The sequence below is a fragment of the Pseudopodoces humilis genome, chromosome 9 (assembly GCF_049639895.1).
Source record: "Pseudopodoces humilis isolate 2021_Gansu_Grassland_sample_001 chromosome 9, ASM4963989v1, whole genome shotgun sequence".
Lineage (NCBI taxonomy): Eukaryota > Metazoa > Chordata > Aves > Passeriformes > Paridae > Pseudopodoces > Pseudopodoces humilis.
This window is the reverse complement of record NC_142208.1, coordinates 6493333-6512591: the sequence shown is the minus strand read 5'-3', so window position 1 is coordinate 6512591 and position 19259 is coordinate 6493333. Positions and strand designations below refer to the sequence as shown.

The 19259-nt window shown below is 39.2% G+C and overlaps 1 protein-coding gene across 1 annotated transcript in view; it reads right to left on the bottom strand.

Moving 5' to 3' along the window:
- Positions 1 to 5483: 5483 nt before the first annotated feature.
- RTKN2 (rhotekin 2) overlaps positions 5484 to 19259 on the bottom strand; it is a 34077-nt gene continuing 20301 nt past the window's right edge. Inside the window, 4 exon segments of the mRNA XM_005520425.3 lie at positions 5484 to 9807; positions 9809 to 10295; positions 12252 to 12359; positions 14256 to 14421. Coding sequence (XP_005520482.3) covers positions 9750 to 9807; positions 9809 to 10295; positions 12252 to 12359; positions 14256 to 14421 — 819 coding nt within the window. The 3' untranslated portion in view covers positions 5484 to 9749.

Here is a 19259-nt window from a genome sequence, read left to right as displayed (position 1 = left end):
TGAACGGTGCTGCATCCAGCTGGTGGCCAGTCACCAGTGGTGTCCCTCAGGGGTCTGTGCTGGGGCCAGTCCTGTTGAATATTTTTATTGGTGACATGGATGAGGGTATTGAGCCTTTCATTAGTAAATTTGCAGGCGACACTAAGCTGGGAGTGTGTGTTAATCCGTTGGAAGGTAGGAGGGCTGTGCAGAGAGACCTGGAACTGTTGGATGGATGGGCAGTGTCCATAGAGTAAAGTTTAACAAGTCCAAGTGCCGAGTCCTGCATTTTGGCCACAGTAACCCCCTGCAGTGCTATAGGCTGGGGACGGTGTGGCTGGACATTGCCCAGGCAGAAAGGAACTGGGGGTACTCGTGACAGCTGGCTGAACATGAGCCAGCAGCGTGCCTGGATGGCCAAAAAGCCAACGGCATCCAGGCCTGGATCAGGAATAATGTGACCAGCAGGGGCAGGGAGGTCATTCTTCCCCTGTACCTGGCACTGGTGAGGCTGTACCTTGAGTTCTGGGTCCAGTTCTGGCCCCTCAGTTCAGGAAGGACATTGAGACACTTGAGGAGGGCAACAAGGTTGGTGAGGAGCTTGGAACACAAGCCCTGTGAGGAATGGCTGAGGGAGCTGGGGATGTTTAGCCTGGATAAAAGGAGACTCAGAGGTGACCTTACCACTCTCTACAGCTTCCTGAAAGGTGGCTGTAGTCAGGTGGGGGTCGGTCTCTTTCTCCAGGCAGCAACTGACAGAATGAGAGGACACAGTCTCAAACTGCATCAAGGGAAATATAGGTTGGATGTTAGGAAAAAGTTTTTCATGGATTGAGTGATAAAGTATTGGAATGGTCTGCCTGGGGTGATGGTGGAGTCACCATCCCTGGATGTGTTTAAAAAAAGACTGGATGTGGCACTCAGTGCCATAGTCTAGTTGTGTTAGGGCATGGGTTGGACTTGATGATCTTGGAGGTCTCTTCCAATCTAGTCATTCTGTAAATTCTGTGAATTCTGTAATGCTTCAACATGAGACAGATGGAGCCAAAGTAAATTATTTTTCCTTTCTCCTTTTTCTTTTTTTCTTTTTTTTTTTTTTCCAGGTGTAATTGACAGAATTTGCACTGCCAAGGGAAACGTAGAAAAAAGCAAGTAAACGAGCTGTTGCTGAAGTTTGTATTAATCATTCTAGTAAGCTGTAGTGTAGCTGAAGGCTCATGTGTTCTGGCTTATCCTTATGAAAAATGTAATTAGCAGGTTACATATTAATGCTTGAAAATTACTAACTTTACTTGCCAAGAAATTATAGAATTATTTAAAATGAATGAATGGAAAAGTGTGCATCAAGCTGTAGGCTCAAGTGGCTATTGCATGAGCTGGGTTAAACCTGAGGTGTTCCCAAGACAGCAGACCTTTATCCTTCTTTAGGTTAATGATCAAGAAACTATTTAAGAATCTTTCTAATGATGTCATGAATAAAATGTGATGCATTATTGGACACACAAATGAACTCTTATTAAAATAATAGAAAAATCTTGATATAGTAAAGGCATGGTGTATTAAATCCAATTTGACCTAAAGTCACGTGTTGAATACCACTATTAAGATCTGTCCTTAAAAGGCTTTCCATTTAGTTAATAAAATTTGAGACTACTAATTTTGAGCAAAATTTCTTCCATGCTTGAAGAACTGGTCTGCCCCATGTCAGGCGGCCCATGCTGTGTGATAAAGTTACAGCAATGAGAAGAGCTTTCTCATCCTCTACATCCAGTCCCTAGGTCTGGATTCAGAAGAAAGACAAAGTTGCCACAGGCTCTCTATTTTACTACAAGCCAAATGTACAGGCTAAGAATCTGTTACTCAGTGCTTCGGCAACTGACACTCCAGCTGATCCATCCACGTCATGAGAAGGTCAGTTAAATTGCTCTCAGTTTATTTCAAAAGCTCTCAACCCTTTTGTACAGATGTTGGACTGAAGAGTAATGACCACTCCAAACCAAAGTAAAGCAGCTACTATCTGAAAAACAAATGCTGTGAGGACAAAGCAGCTCACTCATTCCAGCCATGCAGTTAAAACAATTTTTCCTGCTATTGAGAAATTTGTGAGATATTAAGCTTACCATAACAGCACTAAGATCTTCCCTTGCTTAAGTTACATCTTTATTTAGGCATACACCATTCTGGCCACACAGTTATGGAAATATTTTTATTTGGTTTTTGCTAATGCAGAATGAATACCTAAAATGGAGGCAATATTAATGAATGTATTCTGTTCTTGTATATCAAGAGCACCCCTGAGTGAGTAGAGTATGTTCAGGTCTGGGCACCCAGCTCAAGCAAGATACCATCAAAATACATGTGGGATTTTGAAATAGACACTAATTAGAAAATGAAAAATATAATCCAAATGAAGATGGAAAAGACTGGGACCATTTCCCTTTAGGGTGAAAAAACTTAATCAATGATATTTGTATTTTGGAACCACTTTTATATTCAGTGACATAAAAAGGCACGTGATGAACACTTGCTGACCCTTTCCTTCTTAGCAAAAAAAAATACACAAATTTTAAAATTTGGAAAGAAAACTCGTGGCATATCATCAAGCTGCAAGTGCTACAAGACAGCAGTGATGCCAAAATTTAAGTAAATTAAAGAATACAATTTTTTAACTGCCACTCTGAATTAGTGTCCAGACAGAGACATAAAGTGAAATTTTGACAGACTAAAAGGCTTCCCATATCTGCATATTAAAAAGCCTGTAATTACTAAGGGCTGTGAAGAGGCTGTGTTTGAAACTACTTTCTTCTGCAAGTATTCCTATATCTACCTAACACTGGACAAGAGCCTAGAAAAAGCCTTTAGGTGAAACAATGTATATTATTAATAATATATTTTTGTAGCTATTTTGCAAGAAGTTTATAGAAATGTGAAGAAATAGCAAAGTATTTACAGAAATAACTAACAAAATAAAAGACACTTCATTAGTTATAAATTTTCTTCCTCCGGGGAGGTACATAAAAAACATTTAGAAAGCTATCTTGATATAAAAATCTTGAAAGGTTGTTCTTTCCTCATAAAAAGCAATTTATTTTCATGTCTCACAAACTTTTTTTTTTGGTGAGTATATAGTACATATATGGAATGATTACAGTTTAACCATTTGCTAATGGTTATATGAAGAGATGATCATCTTGTATTCCCATGATCTCTTAAAGCAAACTGCTTTAAGAATGATTAAATGAAGCACAGCTTTCATTTAATCACTCAGCTGCACTGTCTTGCCTTGCAATTGTCAATCCCACTTTGTTTCATGGACTCTTCTTCCAAAATTAAAATGTCTATCAATTCCCTTTCATTTATTATACTAATTTTATAACTGGGTGAAAAGAACACTTTACTTGAGCAGCTCAGTAAGTTCTAAATTTGCAGTGCCACAGTGAGTTCTAGCTGGTGAGGTGCATAAGCTTCCCTTCAGCACAAGGCTGCTTCTAAAAGGAAAACAATTAATGGATGGATTGATTAATTAATTAACAACAGAATTCAAGAACAGAATGACTAGGTTGGAAGAGACCTCCAAGATCATCAAGTCCAACCCATGCCCTAACACAACTAGACTATGGCACTGAGTGCCACATCCAGTCTTTTTTTAAACACATCCAGGGATGGTGACTCCACCATCACCCCAGGCAGACCATTCCAATACTTTATCACTCAATCCATGAAAAACTTTTTCCTAACATCCAACCTATATTTCCCTTGATGCAGTTTGAGACTGTGTCCTCTCATTCTGTCAGTTGCTGCCTGGAGAAAGAGACCGACCCCCACCTGACTACAGCCACCTTTCAGGAAGCTGTAGAGAGTGGTAAGGTCACCTCTGAGTCTCCTTTTATCCAGGCTAAACATCCCCAGCTCCCTCAGCCATTCCTCACAGGGCTTGTGTTCCAAGCTCCTCACCAACCTTGTTGCCCTCCTCAAGTGTCTCAATGTCCTTCCTGAACTGAGGGGCCAGAACTGGACCCAGAACTCAAGGTACAGCCTCACCAGTGCCAGGTACAGGGGAAGAATTACCTCCCTGCCCCTGCTGGTCACATTATTCCTGATCCAGGCCTGGATGCCGTTGGCTTTTTGGCCATCCAGGCACGCTGCTGGCTCATGTTCAGCCAGCTGTCACGAGTACCCCCAGTTCCTTTCTGCCTGGGCAATGTCCAGCCACACCGTCCCCAGCCTATAGCACTGCAGGGGGTTACTGTGGCCAAAATGCAGGACTCGGCACTTGGACTTGTTAAACTTTACTCTATGGACACTGCCCATCCATCCAACAGTTCCAGGTCTCTCTGCACAGCCCTCCTACCTTCCAACGGATTAACACACACTCCCAGCTTAGTGTCGCCTGCAAATTTACTAATGAAAGGCTCAATACCCTCATCCATGTCACCAATAAAAATATTCAACAGGACTGGCCCCAGCACAGACCCCTGAGGGACACCACTGGTGACTGGCCACCAGCTGGATGCAGCACCGTTCACCAGCACTTTCTGGGCTTGGCCTCCAGCCAGTTCTTAACCCAGCAAAGAGTGCTCCTGTCCAAACCATGAGCTGCCAGCTTTTCCAGGAGCGTGCTGTGGGAGACAGTGTCAAAGGCCTTGCTGAAGGCCAGGTACACAACATCCACAGCCTCTCCTGCATCCACCAGGTGGGTCACTTGGTCATGAAAGGAGATCAGGTTGGTCAAACACAACCTACCCCTCCTAAATCCATGCTAGCTGGGTCTGATACCCTGGCCATCCTGTAAGTGCTGCATGATGACACTCAGTATAAACATTTCCATTACCTTACCAGGTACTGAGGTCAGGCTGACTGGCCTATAATTAATGAATGATATATTATTAATCATTATTAATTATAAATTTATATCATTAACTACAATTAATTAGTTAATAATAATTAACATTAATTAATGAATATCAGTGGCTCATTTATGAAGCCACCTTACAAAGCAGAGAACAAGATGTAAATCTGCTTCATGGCATGTTTTCCTGCATGACTATGAGAGAAAAATGATGTAACCTGAAACTGGATGTTTCATTTTGCACATTGTGGAAAAAAGGTGCATCTCAGATAACTGAAATTTCTTTGTTTACCTACTCAGACAGGGTGCTGTCTGTTGGATTCACTGGATGGCAGACAGCATTGATTTAACTGAAAGCCAGTTAAGTGGCTTTTCCTCCAGGTCAGGAAAGGCTGATACTATTTGCTATTGCCAGTATGAGCCTATAGGGGTACCTTCATGGCAGGCCCAAGGGAAAAGTAGCTACTCCTGAGCTCTCTCATTTTACAGCAGCCATCACACATGGTTTATACACTGGACTAAATCTTAACGTAGTTCCAGATTGAAGAAAATCACACCAAAAACCTTTTATTCTAGAAACATTTTTATTTTACTTGCATATTTTAACAGAAATACAATATGCTAGCAACAAAATAAGAGGATTTCTGTTCTAAAATTTCTCAACACATTAGTGCCCAAATTTCCACTTTCCTATTATGGCAGTTTGCATTAATTAAAAATCCACTGAATACTATGGCAGTATTTCCAAATACATACAAGCCACCATAAAATAACTATTAGTATTATTACCATATGAAAATAAAAATCACAATCCTAGTAAAAATCTAAGCATTTGAAGGTAATACCTTTAAAACCACAGAAGGTACCATCTACCACTCCAAGACCAAGTAAACAGCTGAAGGCATTAGGTAAATATAAAAAGTTAATAAATTAAGTCTTTGTTCAGTCAATATTTCATAAGTTCATGTTCTGTGAAATTTATATTCAAGTTTGAACTAGCAATTACTTTCAAGCTGAACTTCTTATAAGAAAAGTTCAGGCTGACTCCTGTCTCTGCCCCACTTCAAGACTGCATCCAATCACTTAATTCTGGTTTTAAGCAGCATTAATTCATCCCAGCAGAGAACAAACAGGTACAGTTTTCAGAGCAGGCCTGACACATTCCTCAGAAAAGCCTCTAATCCCATGCATAGTTCAGCAGGTGCTACCAACATCCTCCCTGTGCTACACCGGATTGTTTAAGCCATTCATCCTGGGAGATGTGTTTCTCAATGGACTTCCCTGCTAGGTGATAGTATTCCAACTTGCCTACACAAATTCGAACACAAGGGAGTGGGACACAAAGGGCTGGAGAAGCCACAGGCCTTCTGCTGTCCTCCAAGCCTTATCCCAGCAGGAGGCTGCCAAATGACTTTTGGGTTTTGATTACTGCTATTTTGAGTCATGCAATTAAAGCATCCTCATGATCAAATGCAGCTGTTAAGATGGTGAAACATTACATTCTCATCTACTGCCAGGGAGCAGCAGTTCCTTGAGGGGCACTGACTTTATTGTATAGCTGAGCTCTGCGTTTCCTGGTAGCTGCAGGTTTTATTGGCTAAACCAACTTGCTTCACAGAAGATGCAAAGGCAATAATAGCAATACAGAAGGCAGGAACAGGCGGGGAAGAAAAGAAAGATGAAGTAACAGTAAATACTAATACCTGAAATCAACAATCAACTCATTCTTCAGAATAGGGATTATATAGTTCTGAAGCAGATGAACAGAATAATCAATGGCCTTGTTTGCTTAGTGATGGTCATTGCAATATCATGAGCTGGCTCACATGAGTCTAATTTAAGGATCGATATAAAATATTGACACAGCTTCACAGAGAATAGGTACTGAACATCAGGTTACATTTTACTCTTTGATATATTAAGCTTGGCTTCCAAAGACACCTGCACTGAGGTGTTACCCACAAGAACCCCAAGTAACTTTCTGAAAACAAGATGAACATGTAATTTTCTTTAAAATATCATAGTAATAATTTCAAGATACAGTATTAATAGGGATTCAGCAAGAAATATAGCTGTTTGCCACCTTACTCAAAGTAGGTAAAGGCTCTGGGATAAACGGGACAGAAATCAATGGCCTGTCTGTTTGCTTTTCCCCACCCCTTACCTACACGTCACTGCTGTAATAAAAATTTACCACCTCTCTCTACAAACCTTGCCTTGCATTCAATTTTAAAAATCAATGATATATATAATGTATGATATATATAATAAACTGTAAAAATCATTTGCAATAAATTTGCAAAGGAAATGCAGACTGCTGGAGTAGTAAAGAATGAGGACAGGTTACTTACACAGAGCAATCTGGATCACTTCATGAGCAGTATTTTAATGCTGGCAAAATACAATGTGTATTTCCAAGAAAATATAAGGTAAGGTAATAAGAGGATGATGTACCATATTCTTGAGAAAGACTCTGAAGAGGACTTGGCCCATAAAAGTCAGCATCTAAGGCAGTGCTTCTACCAATAAAAAGATAATGTAATTTTTAAGGAAAGAAAGTGAGCAAGATATTAATCAGAGTAAAAGCATCACATTATGGCTCTATACAGTCCTGATGGATCACTATTGACATGCATCATCTAATTCAGATGTCACCCTTACAAATATTTCTACATATGAGAATTACAGAGAAGAATGTGAAGATTAATTAGTCTTGGATAACATTCACTGCCATAGGAAAGTTAAGGAATTCAGTACATCTCATCAGAGAAAAGGTTAAAGGGGACATAATCATGATTTATAACTACACACAGGCAATTAGAAAAGCTGATACTACAGAGATCAATATAAGCAATCAAAGGCATAAAAAGACCAAAATAACCTAAGGTGGAGCTAGAAATGCAAATAGAAAATCAAGTGAAAAATGTACCTAGGGTAATTAAGTATTGCAACAGGAGGTATGAGTGAATTCTCATCACTTGAAGACTTCAAATTAATATTAAATGCCTTGCAAAAATATGTTTGTACAGTTCAAAACAAAGCCACTGAATTTAATAGAGAAACTGCTTGTTGAAGTTCAATGGCCTGCTGAATTTAAAAATAAATCCTTATTATGGTGCCTCGTATATATGCCTCATATATTTATGAGGGTTTTTTTTTAACTATAACTACAAAATGAAAGGGGGTTACCAATAAAAGTTGTTTTTTTTCTTTCTGAGCACAGAAACATTTAGGGCTAGATTTAAAACTAAATAAACTGCAGTTGCATTTTGGAAAATATGATTCCCCCCATGCCCAAATTTTTCCCATTTCTTGCTCAGAGTTGTACAGTCCACTTAGTTCACTGTCTGATTTACATAATCATGTAGTTTTTCTTCAGTTTTTCTGTTCCTATTTATAAGCTCTTCACAAACCATCCACTTAAGTAAGAGCATGATTTATTGTAAGAATGATTATGGTTGTTTCAGAGGGAAAATGGAATGTGATTAAACAAAGAATGAACAAGGACATTCTAGAACAAAGGGCTCTAATCCTGCAAAAGGATTTGTAAATGAAACTTGCCTTGAAACCCCATCCCAAATGAACTACTGAGGGAATTCAGCAAATACCTTTACAACTGTGCAGCCAAGAGCTTAGCAGAAGACAAAAAAATTAGATAAAATCAACCAACCATGCCCACAGTGTCTTCTGGAGAAATGGTAAAGCTCCCAGAGTCATCCAAACTTTGGAAAAAAAATAATAAAAATGAACTGTATGTATACAGTTGCTTATATGACCCTCTCAACACAGGTCTGAGCACCAAGACTCCAGAGGGAGAACTGCAAGCAGACCTTTGTCTTTGGATAAGTTCCAGCATCTGAGACAAATGCATCAACCAAGGAAACTGTTGGGCATTTAAACTGTGGATCTGAGAGCATACAGCTTTTCCTTATGCAGTAGATGTGCTGGAGGTGCCACAGGAACCCTAACAACCCATACTTCTTACAGAAGTGGTGAACAGTCTGATGAAAGAATATCGAAGCTCAGTATCGTCACCTGAAGTGCTTCTTCTCTGCTATTGCAGAAAGAACAAGTAGTGAAAAACCTGTTTACTTTCCAGTAACACTGCCTGTTTACAAACCAGTTCACTACCAGGAACAGCTGAGAGGCTCCACAAAGGAGGAGCTGTGTTACAGAGCCAGGTTTGTCAGGAGCCAGGTTTGTCAGGAAAAGCAACCGTAAGATGAGCACATGTGCATACCCAGCAACTGCTTTTAAACCCTTGTCTTAGCCCAAAATAAACAGCAGTGATGGATCACATCTTTGCTTAAAGACCCTGGTACATTCCAGTAGCACATGAACCAGCAGGAACTTGGGAAATCTCACACTAAATTGATAGAACTGCCTCAGAAATTCATATGGTGTTACAGAGCCATTCAGAACAGCACAAAAGCTTTTCATACTTGATTACCATATAAGCAGTGTTTCCTAAACAGGAAGGGAGAGAGAAGATGCAGCAAGCATGAAGGCCAAGAAAATCAGCTTTGCAAGATCTGTGCTGAAATATGTGCGAATTCCCACTTAAGTAGTCTGAGGAGCTGTGGCTGGGCTAGGCTGAGGGACTGGTAGGAGGCACTGGTAACATCCCTGCTGTGGGGACAACTGAGGTTACCCTGAATACTGTGGTTTTTTTCAAGAGGAAAGTACTGAACTATTGTTTTCAGAAATAGCACTGTTACTCCAGACAGAGACAGACCCCACTCACCCCCGCAATTATTTAGATGAGCACTAGTGAATACAGCTGAGACTGCAGCTAGCAGTAATGTCCTGGATTACAGGAAACACTTGAGCTATATGCTAAATGAAGAGTTTTAATGAAGAGTATTAGGAGAATGCTGAGAAACTTTAAATTCCAAAGACTCCTTTAAGCTAAATATGATGCCTATGGATGCATCCAGGACCTGGGGTCTAGTATTTCTGTGATGCCCTTCTGTCTAGGGTACTGGTTTGGTTTCAGACTTGGTCTTGCTCAGCAGAGAAATGGGATTCCCCAGGCCAGCTAAAACACTTTTTCCAGAAGGACCAATTTTGCGAGGAGGAGCAATAGGGGTTTGCAGCTGCTGCATTTTTGTAGATAACACTGACTCAAAGGAAGAGCTACTGGCAGATGTATGGTCAGGCTTCCTCCAGTTTTCCTTGTCCAGTTGCTCTGTGCTCACCTGTGCTTTTGCACTGTATGGTGACTTATCAGAGGGTGGAGATGGAGCTCTATTCTTTCCTCTGCTGCCATTAGGACTTGTAGTATATCTTTTGGGGTCCAGATGCATGTTTTTCTCAACAGTCATCTCATGAGATCCATCAAAGAGTGATGCCCATAGGGCAGATGCAGACTCTTTTTCCTGGCCAAGTAGGAACTCACCATCACTCTCTTCAATTTTCCTTTGTATGATATCAGCTAAGCCCTCATGTTTTACTGGAGAATCAATGCCTGTAATTTTAAGGGACAGCAATTAACCCAGACTGAAACACCACCAGTGATTTAGTTATTACTACTCAGAATACAAAGATGTATTAACTGTCTCACCAAGTCTGTACTACTAAGAGTATTAACGGATGAAATGAAAAATATTACATTTTCTATCCAAGAGAGAACTGAGGTGGCAGGAGGGAATTAATTTTGTGACAGCTGGCATTGAGGCAGCAGGGTAGGCGCTGGTATTTCTTTCCAAGTAAAAGAAAAAACGAGTGTATTTACTGGGAAACCTGTATGTATTAGTTATTAAACACATTTTGTTGTATAGTGCTTTGAAAATTTTGTTTCACAGGAGGCCCATGAAAGTCTATGACCAAATATTCTTATGCTACCAGTGTGTAGAAAATGTGACATCTTTACATAGATCATTTTTCTCTAGGTGCCTTAAGACTGCCTTGCTCCGTTTCTTATTCTTACTGAGTTTTCTATGTATACTGCAGTAGTACCAGCCTCAAACAGCAGCAGTATCTGATTTTCACTAGAATCACGAAACAGTTTAGGATGGAAAAGACCTTTAAAGGTCCTTGAGTCCAAATGTTACCCCAGCACTGCCAAGTCCACCACCAACCCATGTCCCTAAGCACCACATCTGCATGTCTTTCAAATACCTCCAAAATAGTACTCCTACCACTGCCTTGGGCAGCCTGTGCCACTGCTTGACAACCCTTTCTGTGAAGAAATTCCTCCTAATAGCTGATCTAAACCTCCCTCAGGACAACTGTTTCTTCTTGTCCTACCACTTGCTACTTGAGAAAAGGGACTGAACTCCCCTGGCTGCACCCTACTTTCAGGGAGCTGTAGAGAACCACAAGGTCCCCCCCCAGCCTCCTTTTCTCCAAGCTAAAAACCCCCAGCTCCCTCAGTCAGTCCTCATCACATGTGTGCTCCAGAACCTTCCCCAGCTTCATTGCCCTTCTCTGGACATGCTCTAGCCACTCAATGTCTTTCTTGTCATGAGAGAGTCAGGACTGAACACAGGATTTGAGGTGCCTCACCAGTGCTGAGTACAGGCTACTACAAATACTATATATAAGCCATGGAAAAAAATGGTGTATTGAGAGTGAAAGAGAGTTTGTGTTCTGCTCCTCACTGAGGTACATGTGTATCAGTGGAATTATGCTACCATGTTACCTTTGTAAAGCTTCTGTGTGGTTCATTTAATGCATTTCTGCTCTGCATTCACAACTTAGATAAAACTTGATAAAACTTGGCTGTTCAGTGCTCTGATGCACAGTAGCTCAATGACCCACATGGTGTTTTGAGCATCATCACAGCTCCATCCCAAGCAGCAAGCAGTCAAGCATTTAGTCATACAGTGTTTCTCAGTCAATACTGCATTGGACCCAGTAAAACAAAGTGACCCACTTTTTCTAGTCTGTAAATATTATTTCTGTAACAAAACCATTAAAAAAAACAACTGCTGCATACCATTTTTCTCTGCAAAAATACAAGTCGCAGATACACTCTAGCTAGCTTTTCCAAGCATATTTTTCAACATCATTATCAAAGACCAAAAAACTAGGAAAGTTATGCTAGGTAAGCCTTCAAATAGCTGTAAGAACAGCAGATTAATTTCATGGAATTGGTTTGTGAGCTGGACTATTTTACCTTTACATTTTTTGAGCTGTATACTACTCTTACCATGAGTGTTTATTTCTAGGGACAGTTTTTTGACGGTGTTCAGGGGCAGATTGCAGATTTTTTAGCTAAAGGTATAAAAATGTATTCATTATTTGCACAATTACAAATTCAGATTTAATACAAACTCCTTGGTATGCAATTATGTTGCTCTTTCATTGTCTGATTTGTCCTTGAAAAACTCAGTGTTTCAACACCAACGCCAGAAGCCATATGAATTCAGACAACGTTGTTTCTGTTACTCTGCAACTTGAAAAGGCAAATCCTACTTACTCATATCATGGTAGACAGAGGTCGCTTCCTTTGTCAAGAACAAAGATGGTTTCCGTGGTGACATAATCTCAATTTTCATAAGTTCCTCACAACAATGTTTCCACTGGCCTGAGAGAGAAAAGAGAACAAAGACTGGAACTTAAACATTTCAGCCTGGAAAAAAAATGGAAGTTATTAGATTGTGTCAGGAAACTATCTCCCAAAGTAATGCTAAACCATAAGCATTTACTTTTGTTTAGCAGGAATGCTCAGGATGTGTTTGTATTTTCACCTCTGTATTCATTCTCTTAGCACAACAGTCATAAGATCCTAGCTGGAATTTAAGCATCCTAGCATTACTGTTATACTGTGATGGCTAAAGATTACAATTTGACTTCAAATCCCTAAACAGTATAAATCCAAGGGGAAAAAAAAAAAAAAATAAGGTTCATGAAGCTTCATCAAGTTATCAGAGACAACCTCCAACATACTGCAAGCCGTATGTTATACAGCTATGTTACAATGTTATGGCAAAGGAACATTCTGTTTTTAATAGAGGATAACTTGCCTTTTATCCCTTAGCAGACAAGGAAACCTCTTTTTCTATAATTGATTTTGACCTTAAGGAAAACAAGACACAGTAAAATTACTTTGTTCATACCAATCATTCCAAGTTTTCTGAGCACATTAATTTTAAGAGAATTTTAGAACCAGGGAAGAAAAAAACATTTAAATGCCAAGTGACCCATTTTTTCTGAATCCAAGGAAAATGTCTCAAAAAATCTGTGGGTAGTGTTCTATGTATAATGAATAAGAAGTAGATCTTTTACCCTACTCTACAGATAATTTAAAGAGGATGCCCTAGTTTTTGCTTGGTGTATTTCTTTAATTGATAGTGCTTTTTCTCATTGTAAATCAGAGCTAGGAATGGCTGGAAATACAACTACAATACTGAGTTTCCACAAGCTCAATTCAATTATTTTATTGATGTTGTCTCTGACTAATGACTGATATTTTAATAATTGACCTGGTTTTGTTTTCTGACCTGATAAAAATGCCTATCAGGAAGCAATGCTACTTTGTCAATGGCAGCATAAAAGCTGACAGTCTCTACTCTCAGTAAATCTGTGACTCAAGCAGAAAGCAGAGAAAAAAGACACAGGCAAATTAATCTATGTGGTTTTTATAATAAGGATTTGGTGATAGACAAGGAACACAATACACTACTTCAAAAATGTCTAACACCAATAAATGAGTTCCCTCTCCCATGTAAGATCAGAGTTGTTCCAGAGGTTTGCCAAAGGATTGGGGTAACACTTTATCACCTGTTACAAAGGCTGAGGTACAGCTTTTACCAGGTCCAGGTAAGCAGAATCTTATTTGCCTGACTGGATGTAGTGTGGGTGGGTGAGCATATTCCCATGTGATGAGGGCTAACAAAAACTTTGAACTACAACACAATCAAGCAGTCACTGTTATAACAAATTGTAATTTAATTTATCCATAATACTGCTGAGCAAGGAAACCCCAAGTTTACTTCTAAGAGCTGTCTGAATCCACATCCTAGCCAAGGCCCCACTTGATTCCAGCATCCTCACCACTTGTCACTAAGACTTCCATACTAAGGTTTCATACAGGATCTTACCAAACCAACACATCACTGGTGGGATGCCCAGGCAGAGGTAGACTCTTCCCATTACAGTGGGAAAGAGGAAGAGACAGTGAGAATTTATCAGTCTATAATAACATTATCTAGAACACTGCTAAGACAACAAGTTTTTTTGAGATTGATGGACATATTCTGCCTGTGGTTCCCTGCAAGAACACATGGACTTTGGTTTAGTCAAATATTTGCCTTCCAACGACTTAGACCACCACCCAGTATTATCCCAGAAAATATATTTCTTTTCGTTCTTGCAAACAAAGGCTTATGAGGCAATTCCAATTCAAATTGCTCAAAGATGCCTTTGATGTTACATAAACCCCATTCAGAGGGCACACTGCCAGCACTGGCTGCTTACTTACTCAGATCATAAAAGTGCTGCCAGAAAGCCTCCATCCATTTGTGAAGTTCATTCCTACTGTCAGTAGCAAAATGCTGCGTCACACCCTCTCCAGACACGGGGTTGATAACAGAGAAGTTGTTAGCTCTTCTCTTGGAGTCCTTATCAACAGCTTGAATCCTGGTTTCCTACAAACAATAAACTGTGATAATGACTTATTGCTTCACACTGGCACCAACTTATGTCCAATGACAGTGCAAGGAAGGTAGAATTTTGCTTTTTGTCTACTTCAGATTAATACCCAATTAAAAAAAAAATATGAGTGGACAAGTTCAAGTGATTATAAAAATGTTTTCTCATAAAACTATTAAAATGGCATAAAACGTGAAAAATAAGGGAATAAAGCACAATTATCGCAGCTCAGAATGCACTGTAATTCAATGTTCCCTCTTCCTCTATCTTCACCAGATCATCTCATACTGCTCCCTCTTCTCCACAGAAGTTTAGTGAATAATCTGCAATAACAGCAAACAGTTCCTTTTTTCCAAATAGTTCAGATGGACAATCACATTATTACAGCTACTACATACACCTCCTACTGCACTTCCATGGGCCATTATTTACCTACTGCATTGTAAACTTGTATCCATTTCATGTTCATCTTAGTGCATCAGGACATTCAGGGTAATTACAATAGTGACAGGAAAATCAAAAATAAACTTACCTAGGCCATCTTTAAAGGGGCATTTGTAGTAGTAACCCATACAGTTCTACTAGAACAAGATTTTGCTCTAATAGAAAAAAACCCAAACTATTTCCCATTTAAAAACAGGCATTTTAGTTTTAACTTCATTATGGAGAGCTACAGAGAAATAATTAATGCATAGATATATATCCAAGAAGTATAACAGGTCTATAAAATCTCTTCAGCTAGAGTTAGAAAAGATCTCAGATTACACAGCAGCACTGTTAGAGCCAAGGTTTCTCCTGTTCAGGGACATAGTTCAATTGCTCTAGACTAGATCCAGTGGTATTTCCAGACTATTTCCTTTCTTTGTTCTGGCATTACTGCAATTAAAAAAAACCACATCCCTAACTCAGTGAGATGTGTGTGCGTGTGTGTGTATGTGTGTGTATGTGTGTGTAAAATGCTGGAATTTTTAAGTCTAGCTAAAACACAACTAAAAGTTCCAGAACACAACTGGTCAACATTGCTGCTCATCACAACATGATGAGCAAATTAAAAAATTAACATAGCTTTATTTACAGAAGTAAAGCAGAAGTCCTAGAACATGCAACTTGACCTGACTGAACAAGCAACAGCCCATTACAGCACTGCTCCTCAGAAGATTTCTGGCATACCCAGAAGAGCAGAGTAATGAGTTTTGGTGCCAGGGCACCAGCCAGCTCCCTGCAGCTGGCCAGCTCTGAAGACTGGAAGGACATGAGGACACCTAACACACAGCAAGACCATGCACTGCCCGCCTGCCACACAAGTGTATTCCTGGCATGAGCAGTATCCAGGATATGAAGGAAGCCAACAATCACAGCCAGGACAGTGTTCAAACATCTGTCTGGATAGACAGTGAATATGACCACAAAGGTGGTTCCTCAAAATACAGTGGGGACAGAACAACCAGTTCCCTTTTATACAATTCAACCAAATTTCAAACATCTGCTAAAGACATTAAATATACACCTACAGAAATTAAACTTATGTATGGGATCCTATGGGGATAAGCCTAGTTCCGATACTCAGAAAAACAGAAGTTATTCTACAGACCATTCCCCAGATTTTAAATGCATTACTGAAGTAACCATTTGAAATACCAACAACTGCTTGTTGTGTATCTGATGGATATGCTCATTTAAATTCTTCTGTCTAAAAATAGGAGATGAAGTAATTCATCCATCAGTGCTCTATATCCCATTAACTCAGGTAACCATAGATACCAGCAAAAAAATGAAATCAAATAGATTAACATTTGACAGGTAAGAACGTCAAGCATACCATACACACAAGTTTATTTAATGATTTAATTGCTCCATCATAATAATACCACAACTGTGGTATTATTCAAAGGAGATAAATCCTCAAGCAATAATCTATACCTTATGCTTGAATATTTCAGCAGTCATACAAGATACCATTATAGCAATGGGCTGATGAATTTGTCAGGCTTGGGTGAATTACATGACATGCCCAGTTCCACTTAATAAAACAAAACCCAAATCCACAAAAAGCCATTAAAAACAAAATAAAGCAAAAAAAACAAGCAGAAAAAACACTCAAAAAAACCTAACAAAAAGTGTTTTAAATTACCATGTTGTAATAATATCTTTCCCTGTCTTATAAAAAACTGAACCAGTTCTGCTGTAGCAGTTGCAAAAACCAGAACAATTGGTGGATGGCAATAGGAAAACAACTGAATCTTGAACTCAAGTGACTCCTCTGGGGAAGCTGAAGCCAATTTCATATTCTTTATGTAAAAGATTGTTTCTTTGAAAATGGGGAAAGACTAATAGGGAAAAATATATCGTATTTGTAACTACCAACCTTATTCTCCCCACAATATTCTCCCATTTTTTCCCAATATTCCTCCCCACAAATAAAATCTCTTTGCCTGATAATACCTCTCTGGAAAGCTCATATTTTAAGCCAAGAGATAGAACTTTTTTTATTGCTGAGGTAAAATATTTTCCTGATAAGCCAGTCCTGATAAGCCAGACACACTAAGAAGCGCTAGTTATAAAGACCATTTTAAGGCATCAAAACAAATTACAGTTCTTAAAAATATTGAATAACCTTGAGACCCAGTTCTGTGTATCTATTTTTAAGATTAAACAAATCAAATCACATATAACAAGCTCCCTTCATGTTTTTAGTACAAAAAAATAAACCAAACTGAAAATCAGTACAACACTGGAAACAAGTATAATCTGTAGATGCATTGGTTTCTGTTGTAATATTAATAATTTCCATGAAGTTTGTTTTAGGCAAGCAGGAAAAATGGCAAAATTTCAAATTATGGCTTTCAAACACATTAATGTAGAAGACCAAATTCAGTCTGTCAGATAATATTTTTGTCCCTTCTGTGTTTTGTGAGCTTGTACTAATGTGACATCCTCATGAGCACTGGCCGGTCAGTACAATGAGTGAGTATGACATGGATAAGCAATATTAGGATATCTGTGCCATTGATCTTGGGAGCAATACAGCAGCTGAAAACATGGAAAAAGAGATAGCAATATATGACTGGTAAGCATTTTGTAAAGCATGAGAGGGCCAATAAAGCAGCTTTCAAACTGCTCAATTTGAGCATGTGTGCTACAAGGATCTGGATGTTCTACCTGCTTCCCCCACCTGCATCTACCACTTCTTTCATGCAACTGCAAGACTAAACTGAGCAATGGGATATGAGATACCAGACATTTGGAGGTACTTTTTCAATATATTTTCACAGCTAGAAGGCTTTTCTAAGCCAACTAGTGGGACAAAGTCGTTACTACAGGGAATACAGATATTTTCAGGGCTTATCTTGTTCCCCCATGCTGGAGTTCCACAACACATACAGTGATTATTGCTCATGTTGCTGGCTCCCTAAAAGCTCACACAGTCCAGAACTGACATCCATATTCCTCTGCACCAGCCCAAGGATGAACTCCCTGGTTCCCTAGAAATAGCACGGTTCCCTTGAAGTTGTTCTGCTGCAACCATTGCCACATTTTCCAACAAAGTCCTGTAGCTGACCTAGACAGAACAGCTGTACTGCCAAGGACTGTCATTCAAGTTAATTCCAGATTTATTTTGGCCCTCTGCTCCTGCTGCACTGGTCAGCAGTGCTCCCTTGAACCCTGAGCCTGTGGCTACAAACACTTGCCCCTCACCCTGCTCCCCTCAGGGATCAGCATGAACACAGAAAGAGCCTGGGCCTACTGACTGCAGGGCCACGGGACAAAGACTGCCTGGACAAAATATGCCAGGAAGAAAATCATGGGACTACAGTAATTCGAAGCAAGATCCCAGAATTCCTTAAGCTTCAGACACCCATGGCACAAAAAAAGTTTTATAATCTATGAACCAAACACAGTAGATTATGTATTCCAACCACTGAGCAACTAATGTGAACTGCGGGCACATGCACCAATATGCTAAGTTTTTGTGTGTAGGCAAGGCCTTTATTTTTCATTTCAAACTAAAAAAAACTTGAAAAAAGAGCAGGAACTGGCCCATAAAGGATATTTCTTCAAATTGGATTCCACTAAATTTTCTTTGCTACAGAAAATATAATTTCTCTTTTCCTACTTAGTTGTGCAATATAATATGTTATAATCACATTTAGCTGGAACATAATAACAGTATAATAACATAATAACAGAATAACAGTAGCACCTGCATAATAGGAGCTGCATTCTTTCTCAACAGCAGTAGGAGTGAAGTCATCTAAAGTTGAAGTAATGACTTTACTGGTCTTAATGGCTTCTTCAAGTCTCAGTTCAAAGAGAGTGGGAAATACACCTATCAGTGTGAACATTTTCCAGAAAATTTCTCATAAATCCAAATGATTTCATTACTTCTCAGAGAGTATCTTTAAATTACATGTAAAGGATTGGCTTCACGTTACGAATGAAAATGCCACATATGCAACCCAAAGAGATTTTAGTTAGAATGTCTAGAGTTGATGCTCAATCTCAACTTTCACTTCGAAATTGCTGTTTCTATAACAACATGTAGCAGACAAGCCCATATGATTAGTCTGCTTTCATTTAATCCGTAAGAGAATTTTCATAACAAAAGAATAAAAAAATATCTGCAGGCATTAAGTTATTTTCAAGAGAAATTGTTTAAGTAGTAAAGGATCCAAATATGTTTTCAATTGTATTTTTTTTCTTGTTTTAACTTCAGTTGAAGAAGGATTTACAGTCATTCTCCATCAGCCTGACATTTTTGTAAAATGGTTTAAGATACCCAAATCATGTACCTTTTACATGTTAGCTTTAAGGATACTCTGCAAACGTAAGGACA